Source organism: Astatotilapia calliptera, chromosome 6, assembly GCF_964374335.1.
Source record: "Astatotilapia calliptera chromosome 6, fAstCal68.1, whole genome shotgun sequence".
NCBI lineage: Eukaryota > Metazoa > Chordata > Actinopteri > Cichliformes > Cichlidae > Astatotilapia > Astatotilapia calliptera.
In genome coordinates, this window is record NC_137427.1 from 23,500,982 (window position 1) to 23,523,765 (window position 22,784).

Below are 22,784 nucleotides of genomic sequence, written 5' to 3' on the forward strand. Positions count from 1 at the left end.
CTGTTTCTGAGAGACAAATAACACCAGGATCCTTTTTTATGTAGCTGACAGCTGGTAACTGTGCAGGGGCGGGTCTAGCAAAGTGTTGCCAGGGGGCCAGGTAGGGCATTAACAGGGAAAGGTGGGCACAAAGAAATACTTTTCTTTCTTATTCTCATTTAAAATACCTAGTTTTTATTAAATAATTATCTAAATCTTACAACCAAAGTTTTTATCTGACGTAAAATGTATAGAAATCATACATATACCAACAAGACTGTACATCACTGTCACAACAGGGTTTGTTTTCAGTCAAAGTCTTTATGGCTTTACTACCTGGTGGGTCGGTCTGTAGTAAAAATGCCCAATTTTTTTGTCCCAGTCCAGCCCTGCAGGTTAATACTGGCAGTGTCACCATGCCAGCTGACTGTATTTTATCATCAGCCAGTGTTGTTCTTTATCAATATTACCAAAGTTTACGATAAGGCAGCATAGAAAGTATTTACTTGCTTTCAGGTTTCATTCAAATGTTAGTCTTTTCAGTTGTTTCCCCACTTTTTTCCTGTTTCAAAATCAAACACCAGTTTGTGAGAAGATTATCTTCTTTTTTTAACAGGCAGATAAAGTTTTGCATTGGAATTGGCTAATTTGTCAATTGTTTGTTACAAATGTTCGTATTTTAATATTAAAAAATGTTTTTGCCCAAAACATATGTGCACTATATGTCAGTAAAAATACTATGCAAATATTGTTGTCCTTGACTGCTGAGTAAACACTGACAAAGCACTGATTGTATCTCTTGTACTTTATCAACGCAGTATCTAAAAACTTTGCACCGTAGTGGTTAAAATCTCATTCTAATAAGAGTTAAAAGTGCATTTGGTTATTAGGTTTATAGGATTATTGAATTATGGTTAAGGGTTGGTAGAATTTTTTTTTAAAACATTATCTGCCAATTAAATCTGCCACCCTTCTCCAAATCTGTGCCCCTACCTGGCCCCCCCAACAAAAATTTTCTAGACACGCCACTGAATCTATGCTCTTTATTTTGTTCTCATTTTTATGATGATGGGTAGGTTGACAGTTGAGGTCAGGCAGGAGTCTCTGGTCTATTATGTTTGTGGACAACATTAAGAAACAGGTGAAAGACGGCCTGTAGCGGTGGAGGAGTGTTCTGGAGAGAAGTTGTGTGAATGAGAGGGAGACAGGTTTAACAGAGATGCTGCAGGGAGTAGAGGTAATATAGGTGGAGAAATTCAAATACCTGAGGTCAATGAGCCAAAGCAACATTTATGATGTTATTATCATTGTGTAACCACATCATTTCTTTAGGGATTAATACATTTTTCTGATTCTGATTATGTTTTGTTTTTGTCATCCAGCCACTGATCAGCAACATCAACTCAGCAGAGAAAACTGCTGTTATATTATCAATGTCATCTCATCTGGTTTTATAGGTAAATATAAACTAGATGAGAACTTTAAAGCAATGTTAATAGTTTTTGTGTTTCACGCTGTTGTTATTTTAATCTGATAGAAGATGTGTATTCAAGTCTTAATCCTCTCTTATAATATGACTGTTGTTAAATGCCTTTAATGCCTTTATAGTTTGTGTAAGTGAAATATGTGCAGTGTCAAAAGTCCAGTATGAGTTTTATAACATGTCTTTCATGATGATTAAATAGAATCTGAATCAATATCTTGAATATTCTTTTTTATAGTAATGTAATCTGGAAAATATGCATTTCTATTAATTTGGTGAAATTCTATTTTTGCAGAACAAATTTTAAACTCTCACAGTTTATGTCTGAGCACTTTTTTGTGTATTATTCCTTTTATCCGCCAGAGGTCCTCAGTTTTCCAGTATTTGCACAGTCACCTGTTAGAGACTTAGAAACTTAGACTTAGAGCTTTTTATTGTCATTGTGCAGTTTCTTGCACAGCGAAATTGGGTAGCTGAACCACAAAGGTGCTAAAGTAAGAAGAGAAACCAATATACAACGAAGGCGGAAAATAAATAAATAATTAAATAAATAGAATAAAATAAAAAACAGTGTATATGTATACATATGTGAGTGGAACTATATACATGGTGTATGTGTAGGAAACATTGAAACAGACTGGGACCAAAATAATTGCACATGAGCCAAAAATATTGCACAGAACATGGAAAGACTGAGATATTGCACATAGATGATCAACAGCAGTGTCAGGGTGGATGATCGCTGGTTGCCAACCTTGACTGACTGTGAACGGTCTGTGAGGAAGTTTTTGATCCATGCACATGTGGAGGGGGGGAGTCCAAGTTTACCAGCTTGTCTATAAGAATGTCTTGGATGATAGTATTGAGCTGAAATCAACGAAGAGCATCCTTACTGATGTCCCAGGATTCTCCAGGTGATGCAGAGCGGAGTGGAGAGCAGTGGAAATTGCATCCTCTGTGGACCTATTTGCCTTGTAGGCAAACTGGTGGGGGTCAAAGCTGGGTGGGAGGCAGTCCTTTATGTGTTTTAGGACGAGCTTCTCAAAGCACTTTGCAACCACTGGAGTCAGTGCGATGGGTCTGTAGTCACTGAGGCTACTGATGGTGGTGGACTTGGGGACTGGGACTATTGTTGACAATTTCAGGCAGTGAGGGACAGAGGCATGTGTCAGGGAGAGGTTGAATAGTCTGGTGAACACAGGAGCCAGCTGGTCGGCGCAGGCTTTGAGCACTCTACCAGCAGCTTTAATGACACCACTCCCAAGACTTGTCTCAATTTTCAATTTTGTGCCTCCTCATCTCCTGTGTCCTCCTGCTCATGAGCTGCAAATCATTTTCAGTAAACCAAGTAAACCATGTTAAAGGATGTTTTAACTCAGAGGAAAGAGAGGAGAGGAGACTTGCTGCAGGAGTTATAATCAAGGATGCACAGATGTGTCCAGAAACTTTTGCTTCACAACCCTGGTACACATCTTCTGCTTGCTTGGTCACAATTTCTGTTTTAAATATATCAATAAAACACCAACAGATAGTTTGAGTCTGTCCTGCCTCCTTCCTGCTCTCCTCACACAACTGTGAAAGACTGAACACAAACTCTCTAAACCCTTAAACCGATTTCATACTGTCAGCGTTCAACAATTGTGATAATAGTTTGTGTTTCTGATGTTTAACTGTCCGTTATTATAAAGTCAAACCTCATGAGCTCTGCTGCTGTTGTAGCCACACTCTCACCAAAACACTTTCAGTTCTCAGAAACGTCTTCAGTTCAACAATGAGGAAGAGGAGCGTCTCAGACCTGCTTTATGTTCTGTAGCTGCAGCTGTGTAATCAAATGATCTATTAGACATCAAAAGTCCAACTGTGGTGGCGGAGGTGTTTGACCCTTCAACAGAACCTTGTTATGTGCTTTCATTTTCTTACATTTTAAAGAAAGAGAAGCTGCATTAATAGAAACATTTATCTTAAACTTCACACACTCAACTTCCTCAGTCGTCTGTTTATTTTCAGGGAGTGAAACACATGAAGCTTAAGTTCAGCCTTCACGAGTACAATGAGGAAGACTTATAATCACACTTCTGTCTACTTCCTGGGTGTTTAGTGGCCAGAGCTTTTCATCACTTCCACTTTCGAACACTGTCCAGCTGATTGCTGACATCACTGGTCAAGTCCAATCGTCTTTCTCCCGGCCTTCTTCAAGACAATCAGCCTCCACTTCATGTACTTTAAATCTCCCTGCTCATCTTTCAATCTCCCTTCCAGACATGTTACTCAGCGCTCCATCCAATTCTCCATCTTAACCACCACCATGTCTGGACTGTGGGGGGTCCTGCCTAAATTCTTTCATCAGCTGGAATCCAATCAGCCATGAAGGCCATCAGAGTCCAATCACCAAATAGCTTGACTGGATTCTGTTTATCAGTTAATCATCTTCAATTCATCCTAACAATCAGTATTTAAATCACTGTCAGTCTGTCACAAATGCTCTGTGGGAATAGACACAAAGTGCACCTGCTGAATGTGATTTCTCATTACAATAAATTATGTTTATAAAAATCATGAATTTCAGACACATGAAAAGCTGACATACTCAACCTATGAAACATTATCATCAGCAAAAATAACAACTGGATCCCTAAAGCTGTGATGAGGAAGTGACATCTCACTGATGACAGGAAGTACAAACAGTCTTACAGAGTCATCAGTTCAGAGGGTGTGACAGTCGAGATCAAGAACAAGAAAGAAGTGAGACAGAGAAGCACGATGGATGAATTCAGATGGATTCAAATGTTTTCATGTCTGATGCTCATGATTCAGATCGCAGGTAAGAATACAGGAAACACTTAAATAGCAGTCAAACTAAATATTGTTCATATTATTACAGTCAACAACCTTTACAGTAAATAAGAGAGCTGAGCATGCTCTGTTTATGAACTTGTGTCTAAAATATCTTCACTCTAACTGTAAAAGTGCTGTATTCTAATGTCTATCATATTTCTCTTCAATCTTCTCAACAGTATCTGTAACTGAAGCCTCCATGTTTATTAAAGTTGGAGATGACGTCACTCTGCCTTGTGTGAATGTGATAGATGAGCAGAATAACTGTGATGGGACTACGTAGAGCTGATCACACTTGGACAGATTGGTGAACAAGCTAAAACTAAATCAGACAGACTGAGTTACAGTGAACTGTTCTCTGCTCATAAAGAAGCTCACAGTCGGGGATGTTGGTTGTTATTATTGTCGACAATACAAATTAGACAAAATACAATCTACACATACTCTGGTTCATCAGTCTTTGGTTGATCTCTCTGTTATTACCTGTGAGTATTTACATCAAAATATTTTCAGTTCAAATCTTTTCTGTCATGGTCCTGGGCCATGAGGGCCCAGTATTCTTAGTTCCTTGTATTTTTGTATTTCGTTCCTTATTTAGGCCATGTTTTCTGAGTTGCCCTGTTGTGTTGTTCCCTAAGTGTTTTCCCTTCATGGCTTTTACCCCCTGTGTGCCCCTCTGTGTATCTGTGAGCCCTCGTCTCTCCTTATGTTTTATTCCATGTTTCCCCTGCCCATTATGTCTAAGTTCTCCCCGTGCTCTCTCTCCCCCCTGTGTGCCCTCTATGTATTTATGAGCCCTCGTCTCCCTTTGTGGTTGTTTCATGTTTCCCCAGCCCGTTATGTCTGTGTTTTCCCCGTGCTCTCTCTCCTCCTGTCTGAACCTCTGTGCCCGTACATGTCATGTTCAGTTCACCCCGCCCTGTCTCGTTATGATTATCAGTGTCACCTGTGTTCCCCGTGTGTGCCCACTTTCCTCGTTTACCCTCTGTGTATTTCTGTCTGAGTCTCCCTCTGTTCGGCGTCGCGTTCTCCCTCATGCCGTGTGTGGTTCTCCCCGTGTCTTCCGGTATATGTTACTTTAGCTTTTCCCAGTTTAGTGTAGTTTTGCATTGCTTTTGTATCATCGTTATTGTTTATCACCTGTCAGCAATAAAGCTGCATTTTGAGTTTATCCCCCGTGTCTGTGAGTTTGCAATTTGGGTCCTCATCCTGCCTGCCACACGGCCGAATCATGACATTTTCAGGACATAAAATGCTCAATAATCATACTGAAACTGATTAAGATAACTTGACTAATTTCTGCTCTGTTTGTCTCACTTTGTTACATTATGTTCACCAGTGACTGAACATAAGGACACTGATACGGTGACGTTAAGCTGCTCTGTGCTGACATATGAACAGTGTCATCACACAGTGAAGTGGCTGCTTGAAGGTCGAGATGTGGACAAAGAGAACAAAGAAATAGTGACTTCACAGACTCACTGCGCTGCCACTGTGTCTTTTCTGAAGAATAATTATTTATACTCATCACGTCATAAAATATTGAAATGTGAAGTGACTGACACTAACACAAGAAGAGTGCAGCTGTTTACTTTCGACCGTCAGCCATCAGGTGAGGAAACAGGTGAGATCAGGATCAGCTGTTAATATAAGTAAAATCACATCAAACATTTACTTAAATATTTCAAGTGTGAAAGTAGAATATTGTTTCTCATGTTTACATCAGATGAGAAACATGAAAAACTTTTGTGCTTTTACTTTTTCATTTATTCAGGTGACACAAAAACAACAAAGAATCCAGCCAGAAAAACTGAAATAAGCACAAAATCAGAAACAACCCCAACAATGAAGAGTCCTTCAAAAGCAGGACTGAAGATTAAGCTGGTTGCATAAATATCTGTTTATTTTAAATTTATTTGAGCTTTTGAAATGATATGCAAATGAAAACTCACTTTAACTTTGTATATAAATACTTTTAAATACAAATCATATCACAGAAATTTGCACATTTATTAATAAAATGCTGTTACATTTTTAAAAGAAAGGAATTTACACGGAACAGAAAACTGCAACCAAATAATTTTAATAATCACATTTTTTGTGTTTGACAGATTTTTTGTTTCTTTGAGGTTCATTGTTGTCTCTGTGGGATTAGCAGCGCTTTTAATAACTGCTGCAACAGTCAATATAAGGACAAGACATAAAGGTACATTTAAGATTGAATGATTTTGAATTTTAAAACAAAACTGAAATTGACTTTCTTCTCTCATTTTAGGGAACAAAACTCAGATGGATGAAACCACAGTAAGTACAAATCTCAATAATCCTAAGGTTGTTATTCTGATCTTGTTATTTGATATTGTCATTGACCCATAACTGTGGATGATGATGTAGAAGTGTCTTTGGATAATGGGATTAAATAAACATGAACCAGCTGTCCCTCTCTGAGGGAGTGTTAACAAAAACAAAACTGCCTTCACAGAGACAGTTTTCATCCAGATATAACTGGACTGTGTCTGTTTTCCAGGGACTGAGTTTAAACCCTGCAGAGACTCAGTCTGCTCCTCAAACCAGCTGGGACTCGGTGTGATCACACACTTCACCCAGAGTTTAGACTACTTGTCAAAGTGTGCTCTGTAAATACAAATGTGTGTGACTCACTGTGAGAGCAGACGAGAGATAAGAAAGTTGGACAATGCAAAAATGTGTTTTAGTGCAACTGCAATTTTGTATTTACAGCTCACTTGTTTCAAAATTCCATTTTTTGAATAAATTGTTTGGATGATTGATGTTTGTTTTTTTTAAATAGCCTCATATTTAAATTTGTTTATTGATCTGAAACTTTCACATGTGAAAAACATACAAAAAAAGGAAATAAGGGAGAAGCCAAAGACTTTTTCACTCCACTGTAAATCAAGTAGTTGTAATCTTGAAGGAAGATTTCATGAATGCTGTTTCAGGGTGAAGAGAGTGTCCGTCATTATCACGAGTTTGAAGCTGGAAATCAAATGGATTATGTTGAAAGTTGTCAGTTTGTCGGCCCCGAAGGAAAAGACTATTTGTGGAGTAAGATGGATAAAGATGGAAATGTGCTAAACAGTGAAAAGAGTGTGTTGGGAAGATGGAACGAGTACTCTGAGGACCTGATGAATGTAAAAAATGAGAGAAAGAGGAGGATGAATGGTCAGTTAAAAGTGTCCAATGTTGGGGAAGTCCTGACGTGAAGGGAGCTTAGGAGCAGTTACAGCAAAGGCAGCATTAATCTGTTTATCAAACATTAGATTAGAGTAAAAAAAAACACTCCTAGGTTCCTTGCAAAGGTTTTTATTATTATTATTATGAATTCCTAAAGGGCCAAAGTCACAGCGGTCACAGGGACCAAACACAATCACCTCTGTTTTCTGTTCATTTAGGTTAAGGAAGTTAAAAGCCATCCATGCCATCCTCAACATCCTCCAAACAATCTAGCAAACCCTTCAGACGACTCACAGATTCACGTTTCAGTGGCAGGTAAATCTGTGAGTTGTCTGCATAGCAATGGAATGAGATCCCATGTTTTTCAAAAAATTGAACCCATGGGGAGCATATAAATAGAAAAGAGAACTGGACCAAGATTGGACTCCTTGAGGACCCCACAAGAAAGTGAGGCTTCTGAGGACGATGTTTCCCCCAATCTAACAGAAAAACTTTGGTTGGACAGGTAAGATTTAAACCACTCCAAAGCAGTCCCTTTGATTCTGACACAGTGCTCAAGCCGAGCGATAAGAATCCCATCAAATGCAGCACTGAGGTCTAACAGTATTAAAATGGCAAAATCTCCCAAGTCAGAAAAGTTAAAAGGTCATTAAAAACTTTTACAAGAGCAGTTTCAGTGTTGTGGTGCGTTTTTAAAACCAGACTGAAATACTTCACTAATGCCATTTTTATCTAGAAAGGTCTGGAGCTGAAGAAGGACAACTTTCTTTAGGAATGTCTGGACTGACAACCAAACATATCAAGCTTCTGTGTTTGAGCCAGAGACTGCACTTGTGGGTGAACAATACAAACATTTTATATTTCTTATATCAGTAATGTAACTTGCAACAAAACGTTCTGGGAAGCTTAAACTTAGTTTCAGAATAATTAAATCTGAGACTTTGTTTTATTGAAAAGGTTAATAAAGTTTGAAATTGTATCAAAAATAAAACAAATTATTAAATAACACCGGCTACAATATTGGTAACATATGTGTGTTGTTCAACAGAACTTTTTCCCAGGCTTTTGTTTATATGCTCAGTCGAAAACCACTTTAACATAATTTTCAGCATAATTACTATTTTTTGTGACTATTCAGTACTTGAGTATAATTTATTGAATTATTTAGTAATAAATATGAAGTAAAAAGTTTTGATCACAAATGGGATTTTTCCAAAACTAAGCTTGCTTAATAGTTCTGAACTGTTACTGTAAAGTTTATAATAAAGTCATAATAACCTGATATTTAGAATCTCCATATATCATTTCCTTTATGCTTATATGTTGTCAAACAATGGCAGTAAGAAACATAGTGTTAAAATAGCTCTATATAGCATTATCTAATCTTGAGAAGAGGTCAAAGGTCAGTTATGGGGTCTTGCTATATGCTATGAGACAAACATAGCACAGTTTTAAGTATCATAGTTTCTAGGCTCTAAGGCTTTGTCAGTTTAATAGTGAGCTTTACAAGATTGATTTTCGTGCTAAAAGCTGGCACAGAACTAAGTTCGCTTATGACCACTAGAGCTGGAAACAACCTCAAGCAATCCTAAGGCTAATCAGCACGGCTAGCATTGTTAAATGTTGTCATTGCTAACATATAGCTGTTTAACAGCATAGTGAGTAGCGAGAACGCTAAGTTATTGTTAGCTTTTAAAAGAAAAATGTTGGCAACCGTAACCATGGCCTGCGGAGGGTATATAAATGCTGCACAAGGTTCCATTCGTCCCTTTACACTTGCTATTGGACTTGTTTTGACCTGCTCCAACCTCAGCCTGTGGAAAGTTAAGTTTTCGGGAAAATATTTACTGAAAGCGGATTTGACTTGCTCGCCACAACAAGTACTTCATCTTTGGATTGTTTGTACTTGTTTTTCATACAGCAAAGCCTGAAGATGGCTCGTCGTGGACTCGACAGCCCCCTGGACTTAGCTGCAGGTACTTTTAACATTTCTTCAGTTATTTTAAGAGCTACTAAATGACTGTAATAATTTAATAAGTTCCAGTGTGAATATCAAGTTTTAATGTTATCAAAATATGCTTATTCCAATATTTTTCCCCGTAAATTGTTTGTATGCTTTAAATTTTCCGGGAGAGGTGTAGAAATTATTAACGACTGGTGTATGAATTTGAAAAAAAAGGTGTTACTTTGATTTGAAGGCTTCAAATTTGACACTTTTTTAATGATTTGGTTAAAAATAGCTTAACGGACTAAAATTTGTAAAATGCCCCAAAATCAGCCTCTGTGGTAACAGCATCTTCAGCATGTCATGACGTCAGAACACACAGGTGTAAACACACCAGATCCCGGTCCCCTCCTAACATCCTGTTCTTCTTGGATCAAAGGCTTTATTGAAATAAACTATAACTTTTCCCCTGCTACAAAACATGATAATAAAAAATAACAAAAATAAATGAATATAAAAAAGAATATGAAAACAGTAATCATAGTACAGTAGTAATAATGGTATCCTTATGTTATGCCACTACTATATCTTATTATATAGCAGTTAATGATGTGAACTTAGTTGACTTAGCTGTTTTTTGCTTGCATGAACAAGTAGAAGTGTCATTCAGTCTGACATAAATGTAGCCTAAAATGCTTTTCTCTCATCGTCTGCTCAAACTAACAGATGTAGCTCTGTTCCTTTAGCACTTGATGTTTATTACATTCTTAATGTTATTTTAAACTTGTTTCCTCACAGGTCGTCTCGACTACGTGGTTGAGCGTCCTGCAGAAGAAGGCCTTCCAGAGGTCATCAGGATCCTGGATGACTCTGATACCGAGCGTGTCAGTGAAGGTGAGTATGGTGAGTATATCCCTCTCCCATCCTCACCCTCTTCTCCTGAAGCACAGGATCCTGATGACAGTGAAGAGGAAGGTGAGTACCCTCCCTACATACCTGAGGACGTCGAAGAGGTGAGTGAAGACACTGACAATTCCTCTGACTGGAACAACTCAGAAGAGTGGGCCGATTGGCCTAGTGACGACTCGGGGTATGACACCATGGATGAGAGAGCTGATTCCCCTCTCATCCAGGAGCTCCCTCCAGAGCCGTTTTGGCACGATTGGCAACATCCTATTGCTCCAGGTGCTGCCCCGTTCGCCATGCCGCCTTTCGGCCAGGCCAACGCCCCACTCTTCCCGGTTGGTGATCCTTTAGCTTCTCCTGCTTCCTCTGCTCCTCCCTCAGCTGCTTCCTCTCCTGCTCCCTTAGCTGCTTCCTCCCCTGCTCCCTCAGCTCCTTCCTCTCCTGCTCCTTCTTCCGCTACTCTCTCAGCTTCTCCTTCAACCTCAGCTCTCACCTCCTCAGCAAAGAGAAGCGGAGACGACACCTGCACTGATGAGGTAAGTGCAAAGAGGTGCAAGGTAAGTGATGACACGTTTTATGGCCCTTCAACATCCTCGGGTTCTGTTGGTGTCAGACGCTTCTGGGAAAGGCCTTTTAACCTTTCACTTGATGACAGCGACTCTGACTAGATTATGTTAGAACTTGTTTTTAAGCTTTAAATGTTTAAGTTGGCCTTTGCAGTGTTTGTAAATGACTAACATTTTTTTCTCAAGCTCTAGCTCACCATGCAGGACAAAGGTAAGTCCGTACTTAATGTCAACACAAATAAGTAGAAAAGGTTTAAAATGATGTCGTGAACTGACTGTAGTCTCTTGTTTTTACATAAGGTATAGCCTGTGGCTCAGGGATCAGAGGTAAGGTAAAAACACATAACAGAAGAAAAGTAAAGTGAACAACTCTGTGATCTGTGAATTCATGCTTTTCTCTTTGTCTTTTTGTCTTCAGGTGCTTTACACTTGTCCTCTCCCAGCATTCAGCACTTCAGACACTCAACGCCCAGGACCGAGCTAACACAGAGAGATACTCCACCCAGAAGACAGCCTTACCCCAACCCGATGAGAAGGATGGATGACCAAATGACAAACTGGAGAGTGGTGCTGTGTTCCAGCTATGTAAGTTATCACCTCACATTGGCTACAAACTGTCTTGAAGACTAAATCCTTCCAATAGCTGGTGTAAATCATCGTCCTACAGTACTGTAGGTTTAAGTTTAGTTATAGTTATTGTGTGTATATGTTGAGTTTAAAATTGCATTTTAACAACATGCTGTAGCTACCAACAATGGAAATGCTGTTTTGTGTTAAAATGACGTCTTTCTCGTGTTATTGCTTTGCAGGGCAGCTGAGAGTGGACAGAGCTGCACAGAGGACCAAAGATCCACTCTCAGCACTTCATACCTGACTGGCCACAGCACCACCCCTCTTCACCCAGGGTGAGGAGGGCCCTGACCCCACCTGCACAGAGGGAGTTGTGAACATGCACTTCTGTGTCGGTGGGTTTAGGAGCCTCCTCACACTCACACGGATGAAGACTGTCACTGGAAGATGTCTCCATTGCATCAGCAGGACGTAAGCATTTGTATAATATTACAGTTTGTGATGTTTTATACATGTTTTTATTGCTTCACTTCAAACTAGGAGATATAAAATAAACCAGTTTTCATAATATTTTCTGTGTATTTAGTTGTTTTCTTAATAAGTTATTTGGAACATCATTGCAACCTGTCAGCTTTTTATTGGGGATTTATAAAGTTGCTGGTGGCTCAAGTGTGTACAGTGGGGTGTTGTTTTTGTCACATGGTAAAAGTGACCTCATAGGGAGCAAAAAGAACAACTGAACAATTTGGGGATTCACAGACTTTGGTAATCATTAAAAGATGAAGAAAAATAGTTTTATGTGATCAGTTTTAAGTAGTGAGCAGCAATTTAATCAAATGCTGGGATGAAATGGGACAAAAGGGTCATGTGACAGCCACATTAGTTCCCTTCCCTCGTTTAACAATGTGTAAGCAGACTGCTTTAACCTGCAATTTACTGCATGTTATTAGGCTGCATGGTACAACCACAGTCTGCTAACCACCTGTGGTGAGCGAAGGTTTTGAGGCATTGTTCGAACTACTGATGAAGCTTTATCAATGCTTGTTAAGTTTCCCAACCACATTTCATCCCGATGGTCCAAGGCTTACATCTTTATGCTCACAAACGTGCTTCTGTAATTAACCAGTAACAAATGTATTACTTTAAGTTACAGTGTGAGGGGCACTGATGAACATAAATTAGATTTAACTTGATTATGTGTTTAGGTCAAGAGACACAGACCTTCATCTGTAAGAGGCTTTTCTTAAATGTCTGATCACGATGTTTGTGTTTGTCTGCAGCATCACTGCAGCAGAGAGGGTATAACACAAGGCCACAGTCACGTGGTATTCTGTCCTGCTATTAAGTGAATAAAATACTGAAACTCTGGCAGTAGACTGGAGCGAGGCAAAGAGTATGTAAAGGGACAATAAGAGGAAATGATGGGAGAAAAAAAACAAAACATACATGTCTGAGAAACAAAGGAAGAAGAAAAATAAAAAAAATGGTGGAAAAAAGGATTAGAGCCTAAATTCTAAAGCTGCAGCTTTGCATGCTGGCAGCTCCAAGATCTCACTGACATGTAATCATAGACTGAATAAACATAGGCCAGTGTGATGTCATTGATTTGTAGACTTTAATTTGTAACAAAGGGCAACCTCTGGGTACACACGACACAACACTGGGAAATATACCATTCACATCTGTGCCAAATTGAAACTCTCAAAACCTAAACTCTGCTGTCAAAACCTAACATTCCTTTGTCAAAATGTAACTGTTGACAAAATGACACATACTTGCATCATATGCAAACACTTACAGATCAGGGGGAGCACACTAGTCTACTTTATATAAAACACTGCAGTCTTTCATTGTTTATTCAGAAGGCATATTTTCAGGAGACACATTTTCAAACAACCAAAACAACAAATAGGCCTACTCAGTATTGTACATTGCAGTACCATGAGAATGGGTGAATGACTGAATGTAGTGTAAAGCACTTTGGGGTCCTTAGGGACTGAGTAAAGCGCTATACAAATGCAGGCCATTTACCATGAATTCAGAGAAAGCAAAAAAAAAACCCAAAAAACACCATAATACAGTAATAGAAAAAACACCATACTGTAAACACAAAAAATCATGACAATTGTGCATACGTGGGCTCATGGATCCCGCCGTCTGTTGGGGTCTGGCCACAGGACCTCATCGACATCGCAAGCAATGTCTTCTCTCGCTAGGCACCGGGGAAAATATCCTCTTGCATGTCGAAACCATCCATGGATTGCTGTCACCTGAATGTCGCCGCAGGCCTGTTCCATTGCCTGCAGAAGAGGCATGCGGGCATGTGGTTGGCGGTCATATACACGCCATCTCCAAGCCGAAAAAAATTCCTGTATAGGGTTTAAAAATGGGCAAGTAAGGGGCAAGTATACCACTTCAAGTTGGTTGTGGTTGGAGAACCAGGCCTGGACCAGAGCAGCCTGATGGAAACAAACCTGGGCTGATCTGGTCTGTTCTGTACAACTATGTTATGGAGAGCATCTAGAAATGTGAGTATATGTTGGCTATTGTATGGACCTAGTTTTGCATGATGATGCAGAAGCCCTCGAAGGCTTATGGCGGCACACAATGTGACATTTCCCCCGCGCTGCCCTGGGACGTGCACAATTGCCTTTGACCAATGACATTACGACCCCGTCGTCTTGTTTTGCACAGGTCGAATCCAGCTTCATCAATGAAAATGAATTCATGAGGCTGTGCAACTCCATCCATGGCCAAGAGAACATATTACTGTACTACAGTGCTACACATACAGAACCCCATCACACAGGTACCTGTGTAGTTCTCAGAATGGATCCATGTGGTACTGATATGGTACATATTCAGCTGCTACTGGATTTCACCAATACTGTATTGTACATTTAAAGGACAGTTACACTTACCCGTACATATTCAGCTCGAAGTCCTTTGACCCTGTCACTGTTCCTCTCGAATGGGACTCCGTAGAGCTGCTTCATGGTGATGCTGTGTTTTCCCAAGATGCGTCTGATGGTGGTGATGCTCACATGGTTTATGCTGTTGAACACTTGCCTGTCTGCAAGTATTTGCTTTCGTAGCTGGTGGAGACGGATGGCATTGTCTGCCCTCACTAGGTCCACAACGGCAAGTTCCTGCTGTTGTGTGAACAGGCGTTGGCGTCCTCCCCCAGAAGGTCTTCGAGTCAGTCTAGAGAAATACAACCACATATTGTCATCGCTTTGCTTATTTTTCTTACAGTACTTTACTGTACGTACTGTGTCATCCACTGTACTTCAATATAAGTAATCATGCTATGTTTCACAGAAACTACCACTTTGGCTGCAAAAGGAGCATTAGCACCCTGCAATACCCTGTACACTTGATATGGTAATGGTATATACTGTAGAACAGTGCTATAAAAACCATCTGAGTGGAGTAGAAGGTAGAGAGGTGAAGACAGACCTGTTTTCTAGTCGGAATGTTCTTATTACAGATGCCACTGAAGCGGCTTAGATGTGGGTGGACTCTCTGCCCAGCTTCCCTCATAGTCAGGCCATGGTTGATGACATGGTCCACCAAAGTTGCTCTTATATCATCAGAAATATGGGTCCGTGCATGGCCTCTTCGACTTCGACCTCGACCTCCTCCTCCTCCTCCTCCTCCTCTTCCTCATCATCCTCCTCCTCCTCCTCTTGCTCTCCCTCCATCCATGCTTGCAAAGTTTTTGAATTGGCTAAACTGAGGGCTTTTTGTAGTTGGCTAATTGGTGTTCATTTTTACAAGTAAGTGCCTTCAGGTGTGTATTTGAGTGGTTGCAATTACCCGATGTGTTTTGTATTTTGGGTACATGTGTTTTCCAAATGGCACCCTGAAATTTCATTTTGTGAACAAAGTGTCTTATGTATGAAATAGAGTGTAGCATGCAGGACCATGTGTGTTGCATAAAGGAGTAAGTGTGTTGCATAATTGCAACTAGGGTGCAAAGCAGCGCTTTTGTTTAAGGTAGGGGTACATGTGTTTGAGGTATGGTAACAAAAGCTTCAAGTTGTGTTACTTTAGTCTAAGCATGGGTTTGTAGTGTTCAAGCAACGGGCAAAAACTGTAATATCTCAAAAAGTATGAAAGGTATGACCACCAAAAGATACAGCTGGCATTAGCACAGGGAGCAGAACAGATTCAAGTTTAAATGGTGGAAATCAGCTGAAAACGGAGGGAGTAGTTAACCAGCAAAGGTCGGAGCAACTAGAATAAGGTAGAATAAAGTTTAAAGAGAAACAGGATCTCAATAGTGTGAATTCACATAATAAACAGAGGAGACAGTTTTCTGGTTGTATGAATCTCAAACATACTGGTTCCAGTCTGAGTACATATACTGGGTAAGTGACCTGGAAACTTACTGGAAGGTGACTCTAACGCATGATAGGTGGAGCAACATGTGAAACCACAGCCCCTAAATGTTTGTTTACACTGTCTTCTTGAAATATCTACTTGTGTGATTGTGTCTTAAAAATGTTCTGTGTCTTTAAAACAGAGAAACCTCTGCTTTTATATGAACTTTTCAGACGACTAAAAAGGACGATAACTAAAAGGTGTTTCTCGTAGTTCTGTCAGTCTGTGATAAATATCTTATAAAAATCATTGATGTGTCACAGCTGTGGCTGTCAAAAATGATCTTAAATAAATACAATGAACTTTGCAAATTCTTCTTTAAGCTGACTGTCCAGAGATAAGCTATCAAACCTGTGATCGATCAATATGCCAGATCTACAAGTTTTTTAACTGAAGGAAAAAAGTGTGTGACTGAGGAAAGTTAGTTTTGCAAAACACCCCAAAAACACATTTTCAAGAAAATGATAAAATGAATCTTGAGTCTATGTAAACCTGTTTAGAGCAGATGGTTTACTTTATTTTTACAAACATATAAACTTCATAGAAAAAGTAAGGAAACTTATATTTGGACAATCAGTTCTTTGCTGTCGCACTTCTTGGCAAAAAATCTTATGCTACTGGAAAGTGTTGGGTCTGCGCTTCCACAGGCCCCGCTGCTTTAGAGACTTATTCCCGTTAATGAAACAAGACGAACAGCTCAACCGGTTTTTCACATGCTAGCAAGGGAAGGATCTCAGAGCAGCCCCTCTGCCCTCGGTGTCAGACCACTACGAAGAACCATCACGCCACAGCAGCCTTTTATTTCCGTGACACACAGTTTACACAAACACCCATTATAAAAAAAAACCTGTGGTTATAAAAGATAAGGCACTTTCATGTATACTTTCAGTTATCTCCTAAAAGCAGGAAAAGTTGATTTCAATCAATAAGAGACCCTCTGACTGAACTGTGCTTTATTTTAGGTCCCCTTCAGATATGCGATAACATGCTAAATGAAATATAACTCTCCAAATGATGCTATAATTGACTCTTGCACACAGGATGTAGGGAAGAAAAGTATTTAAACTTCAGTTTCACGTGGTTATTGCTTCAAGAACGTAAAATATGATTTTGTGAGTTTGAAAACACATAACATTGTGTGCTAAAATCCTTCAATTCAGAGCCTGGAGACATGCTTACAGCTGAGTTTTACTAAAGACATTGCCCATATTAGGAAAGAGACATGTGTTTGGCTTCACTGATTATGTAATTTTCTGGCCCTCTTTCAATGTGACAAATCAAATACAGTCCACTCCGGAGCTGCAGACATTTCACAACTCAGAAACCACAACCGAAAAAAAATCTGCTTGATTTATTTATGCACTTTGTAAAAGACATGATCCACTTTGTCTGACTTTCATTATCTGTATCATTATTATATTATATGTAAACAAGGAAAGCTTTCCCCTCATAGACATAGAAGTACTCCTGATAATTTTATCACAGCTGTGGTAATGTAAGCCACAGCTAGCCAAACAACATGCTAACATGTGAAAAGGAGAATCCACGTCTTCATACACTGAACAAAAATATAAACGCAACACTTTTTTTTTTGCTCCTATTCCCCATGGGATGGACGTAGAGACCTAAAATTCATTCCAGATACACAATATAACCATCCCTCCCAAACAGTGGTCACAAATCAGTCCAAATGTGTGGTAGTGGGCACATCTGCTATATTGAGATAATCCATCCCACCTCACAGGTGTGCCACATCAGGATGCTGATCTGACATCATGAGTAGTGCACAGGTGTACCTCAGACTGCCCACAACAAAAGGCCACCCTGGAATGTGCAGTTTTGTCTCACAGCAAAATGCCACAGATGCCACAAGCAATGAGGGAGCGTGCAATTGGCATGCTGACAGCAGGAATGTCAACCAGATCTGTCGCCCGTGCATTGAATGTTCATTTCTCAACCATAAGCCGTCTCCACAGGCGTTTCAGAGAATATGGCAGCACATCCAACCGGCCTCACAACCGCAGACCTCGTGTAACCACACCAGCCCAGGACCTCCACATCCAGCAGGTTCACCTCGAAGATCGTCTGAGACCAGCCACCCAGACAGCTGCTGGAACAATTGGTTTGCACAACCAAACAATTTCTGCACAAACTGTCAGAAACCGTCTCAGGGACGCTCAACTGCATGCCCGTCGTCCTCATCGGGGTCTTGACCTGACTCCAGCTCGTCGCCGTAGCAGACTTGTGTGGGCAAATGCTCACATTCGATGGCGTCTGGCACGTTGGAGAGGTGTGCGCTTCACGGATGAATCATGGTTCACATTGTTCAGGGCAGATGGCAGCTGAGAATGTCCCAGTTCTTGCATGGCCAGCATACTCACCGGACATGTCACCCATTGAGCATGTTCGGGATGTGCTTGACCGGCGTATACGACAGCGTGTACCAGTTCCCACGAATATCCAACAACCTCGCACAGCCATTGAAGTGGAGTGGACCAACATTCCACAGGCCACAATTGACAATCTGATAGACTCCATGCGACGATGTGTTGCACTGCATGAGGCAAATGGTGGTCACACCAGATACTGACCGGTTCTGGGTCCCCAGACCCCCAATAGCGCAAAAAACTGCACATTCCAGGGTGGCCTTTTGTTGTGGGCAGTCTGAGGTACACCTGTGCACTACTCATGATGTCAGATCAGCATCCTGATGTGGCACACCTGCGAGGTGGGGTGGATTATCTCAATATAGCAGATGTGCCCACTACCACACATTTGGACTGATTTGTGACCACTGTTTGGGAGGGATGGTTATATTGTGTATCTGGAATGAATTTTAGGTCTCTACGTCCATCCCATGGGGAATGGGAGCAGTAACAAAGGTGTTGCGTTTATATTTTTGTTGAGTGTATATAAATTAAAGTTGAAAATAAAATAACTGTACAACAAAATACACAATACACAATATAGAACTATATAAGAATGTATGAAGAAATCTAAATATAAATAAATATATACACAATAACAGCAGCTGTACAAGTATTAACCGGAAATGAAGAATATAGTGACCAGTGTTGTGCAAAACCAAAGTCCAGAAAGTCCAGTGTGTGTGTAAGAACCACATGTGTGGGTCAGTACTGTGTGGTGGTGTGATTGAGAGACCGTATCGCCTGCGGGAAGAAGCTCCTCCTCAGTCTCTCTGTGTTGGTCTTCAGGGAGCGGAATCGCTTTCCTGACCTCAACAGAGCGAACAGTCTGTTGTTGGGATGGCTGAGGTCCTTCACCATCTTCCTGGCCTTGGTCCAGCACCGCCTGCTGTAGATTGAGTGCAGGTCAGGGAGCTCGGAGCGGATGGTGCGCTCAGCTGACCGCACAACCCTCTGTAGAGCTCGTCTGTCCTGCATGGTGCTGTTCCCGAACCAGGTTAAGATGTTTCCCGCCAGGATGCTCTCTATGGTGCACGAGTAAAAGTTCCTGAGCACCTTGGAGGGCAGTTGGAAGTCTCTCAAGCGTCTGAGGTGGTAGAGACGCTGTCGGGCCTTTTTCACCACGGTGTTGATGTGACAGGACCATGACAGGTCCTGCGTGATGTGAACTCCGAGGTATTTGAAGCTGTCCACTCTCTCCACTGGGCACTCGTTGATGACGGGGGTCTGGTAGTTCCTCTCCTGCTTAGTGCTGAAGTCCACTATCAGCTCCTTTGTCTTACTGACGTTTAGAAGGAGGTTGTTCCTCTGGCACCAGTTCTCCAGATTCCTAATCTCCTTCAGGTAGGCCGTCTCGTTGTTATCAGAGATCAGGCCCACCACGACGGTGTCGTCAGCAAACTTGATGATGGTGGTGGAGCTGGTAGTGGCCACACAGTCATATGTGTACAAAGAGTACAGCAGGGGGCTCAGAACACACCCCTGGGGGGCTCCAGTGCTGAGAGTGGTGGAGGCTGAGACATGTCCGCCCATCCTTACTGCCTGTGGTCTGCCAGTTAGGAAGTTGGAGATCCACTGACACATAGATGAGCTGAGTCCCAGATGCTCCAGCTTGGTGGTGAGTGTGGAGGGAATTATGGTGTTAAATGCAGAGCTGTAGTCTATGAAGAGCATTTTAACATAATTCCCCCTTCTAGTGTCCAAGTGAGTGAGTGATGTGTGGAGGAGATGAGAGATGGCATCGTCTGTGGAACGATTTGGATGGTAAGCGAACTGTAGTGGGTCCAGTGTGTCTGGTAGTGAAGAAATGATGAAGTCTCTGACCAGGCGTTCAAAGCACTTCATCACTACTGAGGTGAGGGCTACAGGGCGATAGTCATTGAGAGAAGCAGGGTGGGGTTTCTTCGGGACAGGAACAATGATGGACTCTTTGAAGCATGTGGGGATCACCGACTGAGATAGAGATGTTGAATATCTCAGTGAATATCTAATTTGTGCTTTGGACTGTCACCAGATTTCTTCTAGAAGTTTCTTGCCAGTCAGCAACTATCTTGGCAACACCACTTGAGTTTGTGTGTTGCATGCTAACATCCTTATCATATGTGTAATAATACTAAAGCGTCATCTTATGCACACACAAAAAACAAATATGGCTCCTTCGTGCAGGGTTTTCTGGTATGTTCATTTATGCTTCCCAATTTAAAAAAAAAAAAAAAAGACAAAGCAAAGTTCTTGCTTCTCAGCCACTGCGGCCACATCCTCACCGTTTTTTAGGCAGTTATATAAACATACTGTGAGTGAGTCATAAGCTTAAATACAATAGTTGAAGGAACAAAAACGTAATGTTTAAAAATACCAGTCAAATCTGATTAAAGTAAATAAATAATAAGTATACAATGTAGTTTTAAGACTTCTCAATGTTTCGTAACATTAATGTTCTATGAACTCGTGAGTCCAGAAATCTGAATGTCATGAAAAGTATTTATTATTCGTGTATTATTATTTTACAATACAAGGTTGTTTTTTTCCTGATACTTCATGCAAACCACATTTCTCCAGGCCTGTCCTAATCAGCTTACTCAGTATCACTAGATCCAATGCTGCTCCTCCAGCAGAGCACACAAAAGTAGGAGAGACCAGAGATGCCATGGCTTAGTTAGGAGACTGTTTGCTTCAAGGCCACTAGAGGGTGCTGCCATAAAACTACAATAAATGAATTGACCTTTTGACCTGCTCACACTCTTTTATGCAAAACCCTGCTGATGACACACACACACACACACACACACACACACACAGATTCTAGGTCTGACCAACCGTGGGCAAAAAGATGACAGTCAATAAAATTCTAAAATTTTATTTATAAACACAATGAATAGTAGTTAAAAGTCCAGTGTCCCATTTAGGTACAAAGTAAAAACACACAGTCCAAGGCCAGAGCCAGCTATGCCACAAAGCCAGTTGCACTCCACACGTTGTTCACTTCAACAGGGGTAGCAATTGTCCTCTGAGACCCACCACCCTGTAAGTAGAAAGCCTGCACAGAGCGACAAAATAAGACAATTCACTATATAATTCACAGCCCATCCATCCCAAACATATCAGATCATTAGAGGTTTTGTCACATTACATACCTGCACTGAGAGACAAAATAACACAGCAGTGTTTGTAATGTGGGCTATAAGTAGACTAGCATATCAGTGCAATCAATTACACCTGCCTCCAATTAGTCCAGCCCTTTTACAGTCATTGACTGGGTGAGAAAACATGAGCAAATCAACCCAAGAGACAAGCAGGAAGACTCTCTGAAGGCTCCTGTGGCTGCACAGGCAGTCTCACAATTACGAGGTTGGAGAGTTGTTGTTTCAAAATGTTCACACTGATTTCACATGCTCATTAACTCACAACCAGCTGACCATATATATTTCTGCTGCTGAGCTGCTTTTTGATGGAGATTTTCTGAATTTATTTTGCTACCATAAGAGCAGACTCCATGCTGAAAGCATGTGCACTGTCACTTGCAATGAGTGGCACTAATGACGCTAAATTTAATTACAGGTCATGGACAGCCTTCATAAATGCTCATATTACTCACCCACACTGAATTCCAGCACAGGTTCATCTGGGTCCTGACTATTTCCTGCAAAGTAACACAAACGTCATCAGAACATTAAGTCAGAGAAACAACATTTGGAGCTTTTGTACATGATAAATTATACTGCAGTAGTAAAACAAAGTCAAGCAGCAGTACATTTATTAAAATCACCTTCAGCTGTAATATTTAAACTGATTTAGTGTCAATTTAGATTATGTTTAGATTAAAATGAAACTAGTACCCTTGTAATGTCTTTTTAAATTAGAGGTAAATATTTGTATATTTTTTACATAATATAATTATATTTACTGGATTTTCTCTCTATTGTAGTTTAGTATTATAGTTATTACTTGTTTTTTATTGACTTGTCTTGTTTTTACAATGATTTGCTCTGAATGCAGCCTTTAAAGAAAAGACTATCTGTTCAGTAACTATCCATCAGACTGGGTCCATGTTACCAGCCAAATGGGTAATAATTAAAGTAAGTTTTGAATTACGTATATTTGGGTGTTTAGGTGACACTTTTGCAAAAAAATATATATATATAATTAGGTTTAAAATAACTAAACATGTATGTATTTAAAAACAATAAGTGTGTTAGAATTACTACAGCAACAGGTCGTAGCTCACTGTACTATTTTTGAGCACAACTTTGGTGCTTTTGCCTCATTTTTAAATCAGTGATCCCAGTAGCACAGTCTAAGCAGAGACCTCAGTGCTTGGCAAACAATCAATAGAATCAATATAATTATTAAAAAGAAACAAAATAAATGCCAACCATATAAAAAAAAACATAAACTTAAGGAAAAAACTAAACTTGATTTTGTGTCTTTAGGCTATTGTTAACAGCAAGCATGAGGTTAGTGCATATGTATTATTATTGGAAAGATTACTGCAA

General features: G+C 40.4%; 2 protein-coding genes and 1 long non-coding RNA gene across 5 annotated transcripts; 2 read left to right on the plus strand and 1 right to left on the minus strand.

The window, feature by feature from the left end:
* Nucleotides 1-4,126: 4,126 nt before the first annotated feature.
* Nucleotides 4,127-7,084, plus strand: LOC145429233 (uncharacterized). Of its 3 annotated transcripts, XR_013909460.1 has the most exons (7): nucleotides 4,127-4,283; nucleotides 4,477-4,782; nucleotides 5,637-5,921; nucleotides 6,072-6,181; nucleotides 6,409-6,503; nucleotides 6,573-6,601; nucleotides 6,825-7,084. It is a non-coding gene; the product is annotated as an uncharacterized LOC145429233 (long non-coding RNA). The 3 variants fall into 3 exon arrangements; XR_013909459.1 differs by having other exon boundaries at nucleotides 5,637-5,909; nucleotides 6,072-6,503; XR_013909458.1 differs by having other exon boundaries at nucleotides 4,128-4,283; nucleotides 6,072-6,503.
* A 2,341-nt stretch (nucleotides 7,085-9,425) lies between these two features.
* LOC145429164 (uncharacterized) lies at nucleotides 9,426-12,192 on the plus strand. Its single transcript, XM_080302218.1, has 4 exons — nucleotides 9,426-9,468; nucleotides 10,236-11,236; nucleotides 11,328-11,494; nucleotides 11,719-12,192. The coding sequence occupies exons 1-2, from the start codon at nucleotides 9,426-9,428 to the stop codon at nucleotides 11,009-11,011; spliced, it is 819 nt and encodes a 272-aa protein (XP_080158344.1). The 3' UTR covers nucleotides 11,012-11,236; nucleotides 11,328-11,494; nucleotides 11,719-12,192.
* Nucleotides 12,193-13,072: 880 nt separating this feature from the next.
* LOC145429232 (uncharacterized) lies at nucleotides 13,073-17,464 on the minus strand. The gene is made up of 2 exons (XM_080302482.1): nucleotides 14,401-17,464; nucleotides 13,073-13,848 (listed from the first exon to the last, which is right to left on the minus strand). Exons 1-2 carry the CDS (start codon nucleotides 14,701-14,703, stop codon nucleotides 13,621-13,623), a joined length of 531 nt encoding a protein of 176 aa, XP_080158608.1. The 5' UTR covers nucleotides 14,704-17,464; the 3' UTR covers nucleotides 13,073-13,620.
* Nucleotides 17,465-22,784: the final 5,320 nt, after the last annotated feature.

Bases quoted from the DNA above. Each gene is read 5' to 3' on its own strand.
- LOC145429164 (XM_080302218.1), top strand. From the start codon at position 9,426: ATGGCTCGTCGTGGACTCGACAGCCCCCTGGACTTAGCTGCAG. The intron at 9,469-10,235 runs GTACTTTTAACA...GTTTCCTCACAG, and splicing joins CCCCCTGGACTTAGCTGCAG to GTCGTCTCGACTACGTGGTT.
- LOC145429232 (XM_080302482.1), bottom strand. From the start codon at position 14,703: ATGTGGTTGTATTTCTCTAGACTGACTCGAAGACCTTCTGGGGGAGGA. The intron at 13,849-14,400 runs GTAAGTGTAACT...AACCCTATACAG, and splicing joins TTCGAGCTGAATATGTACGG to GAATTTTTTTCGGCTTGGAG.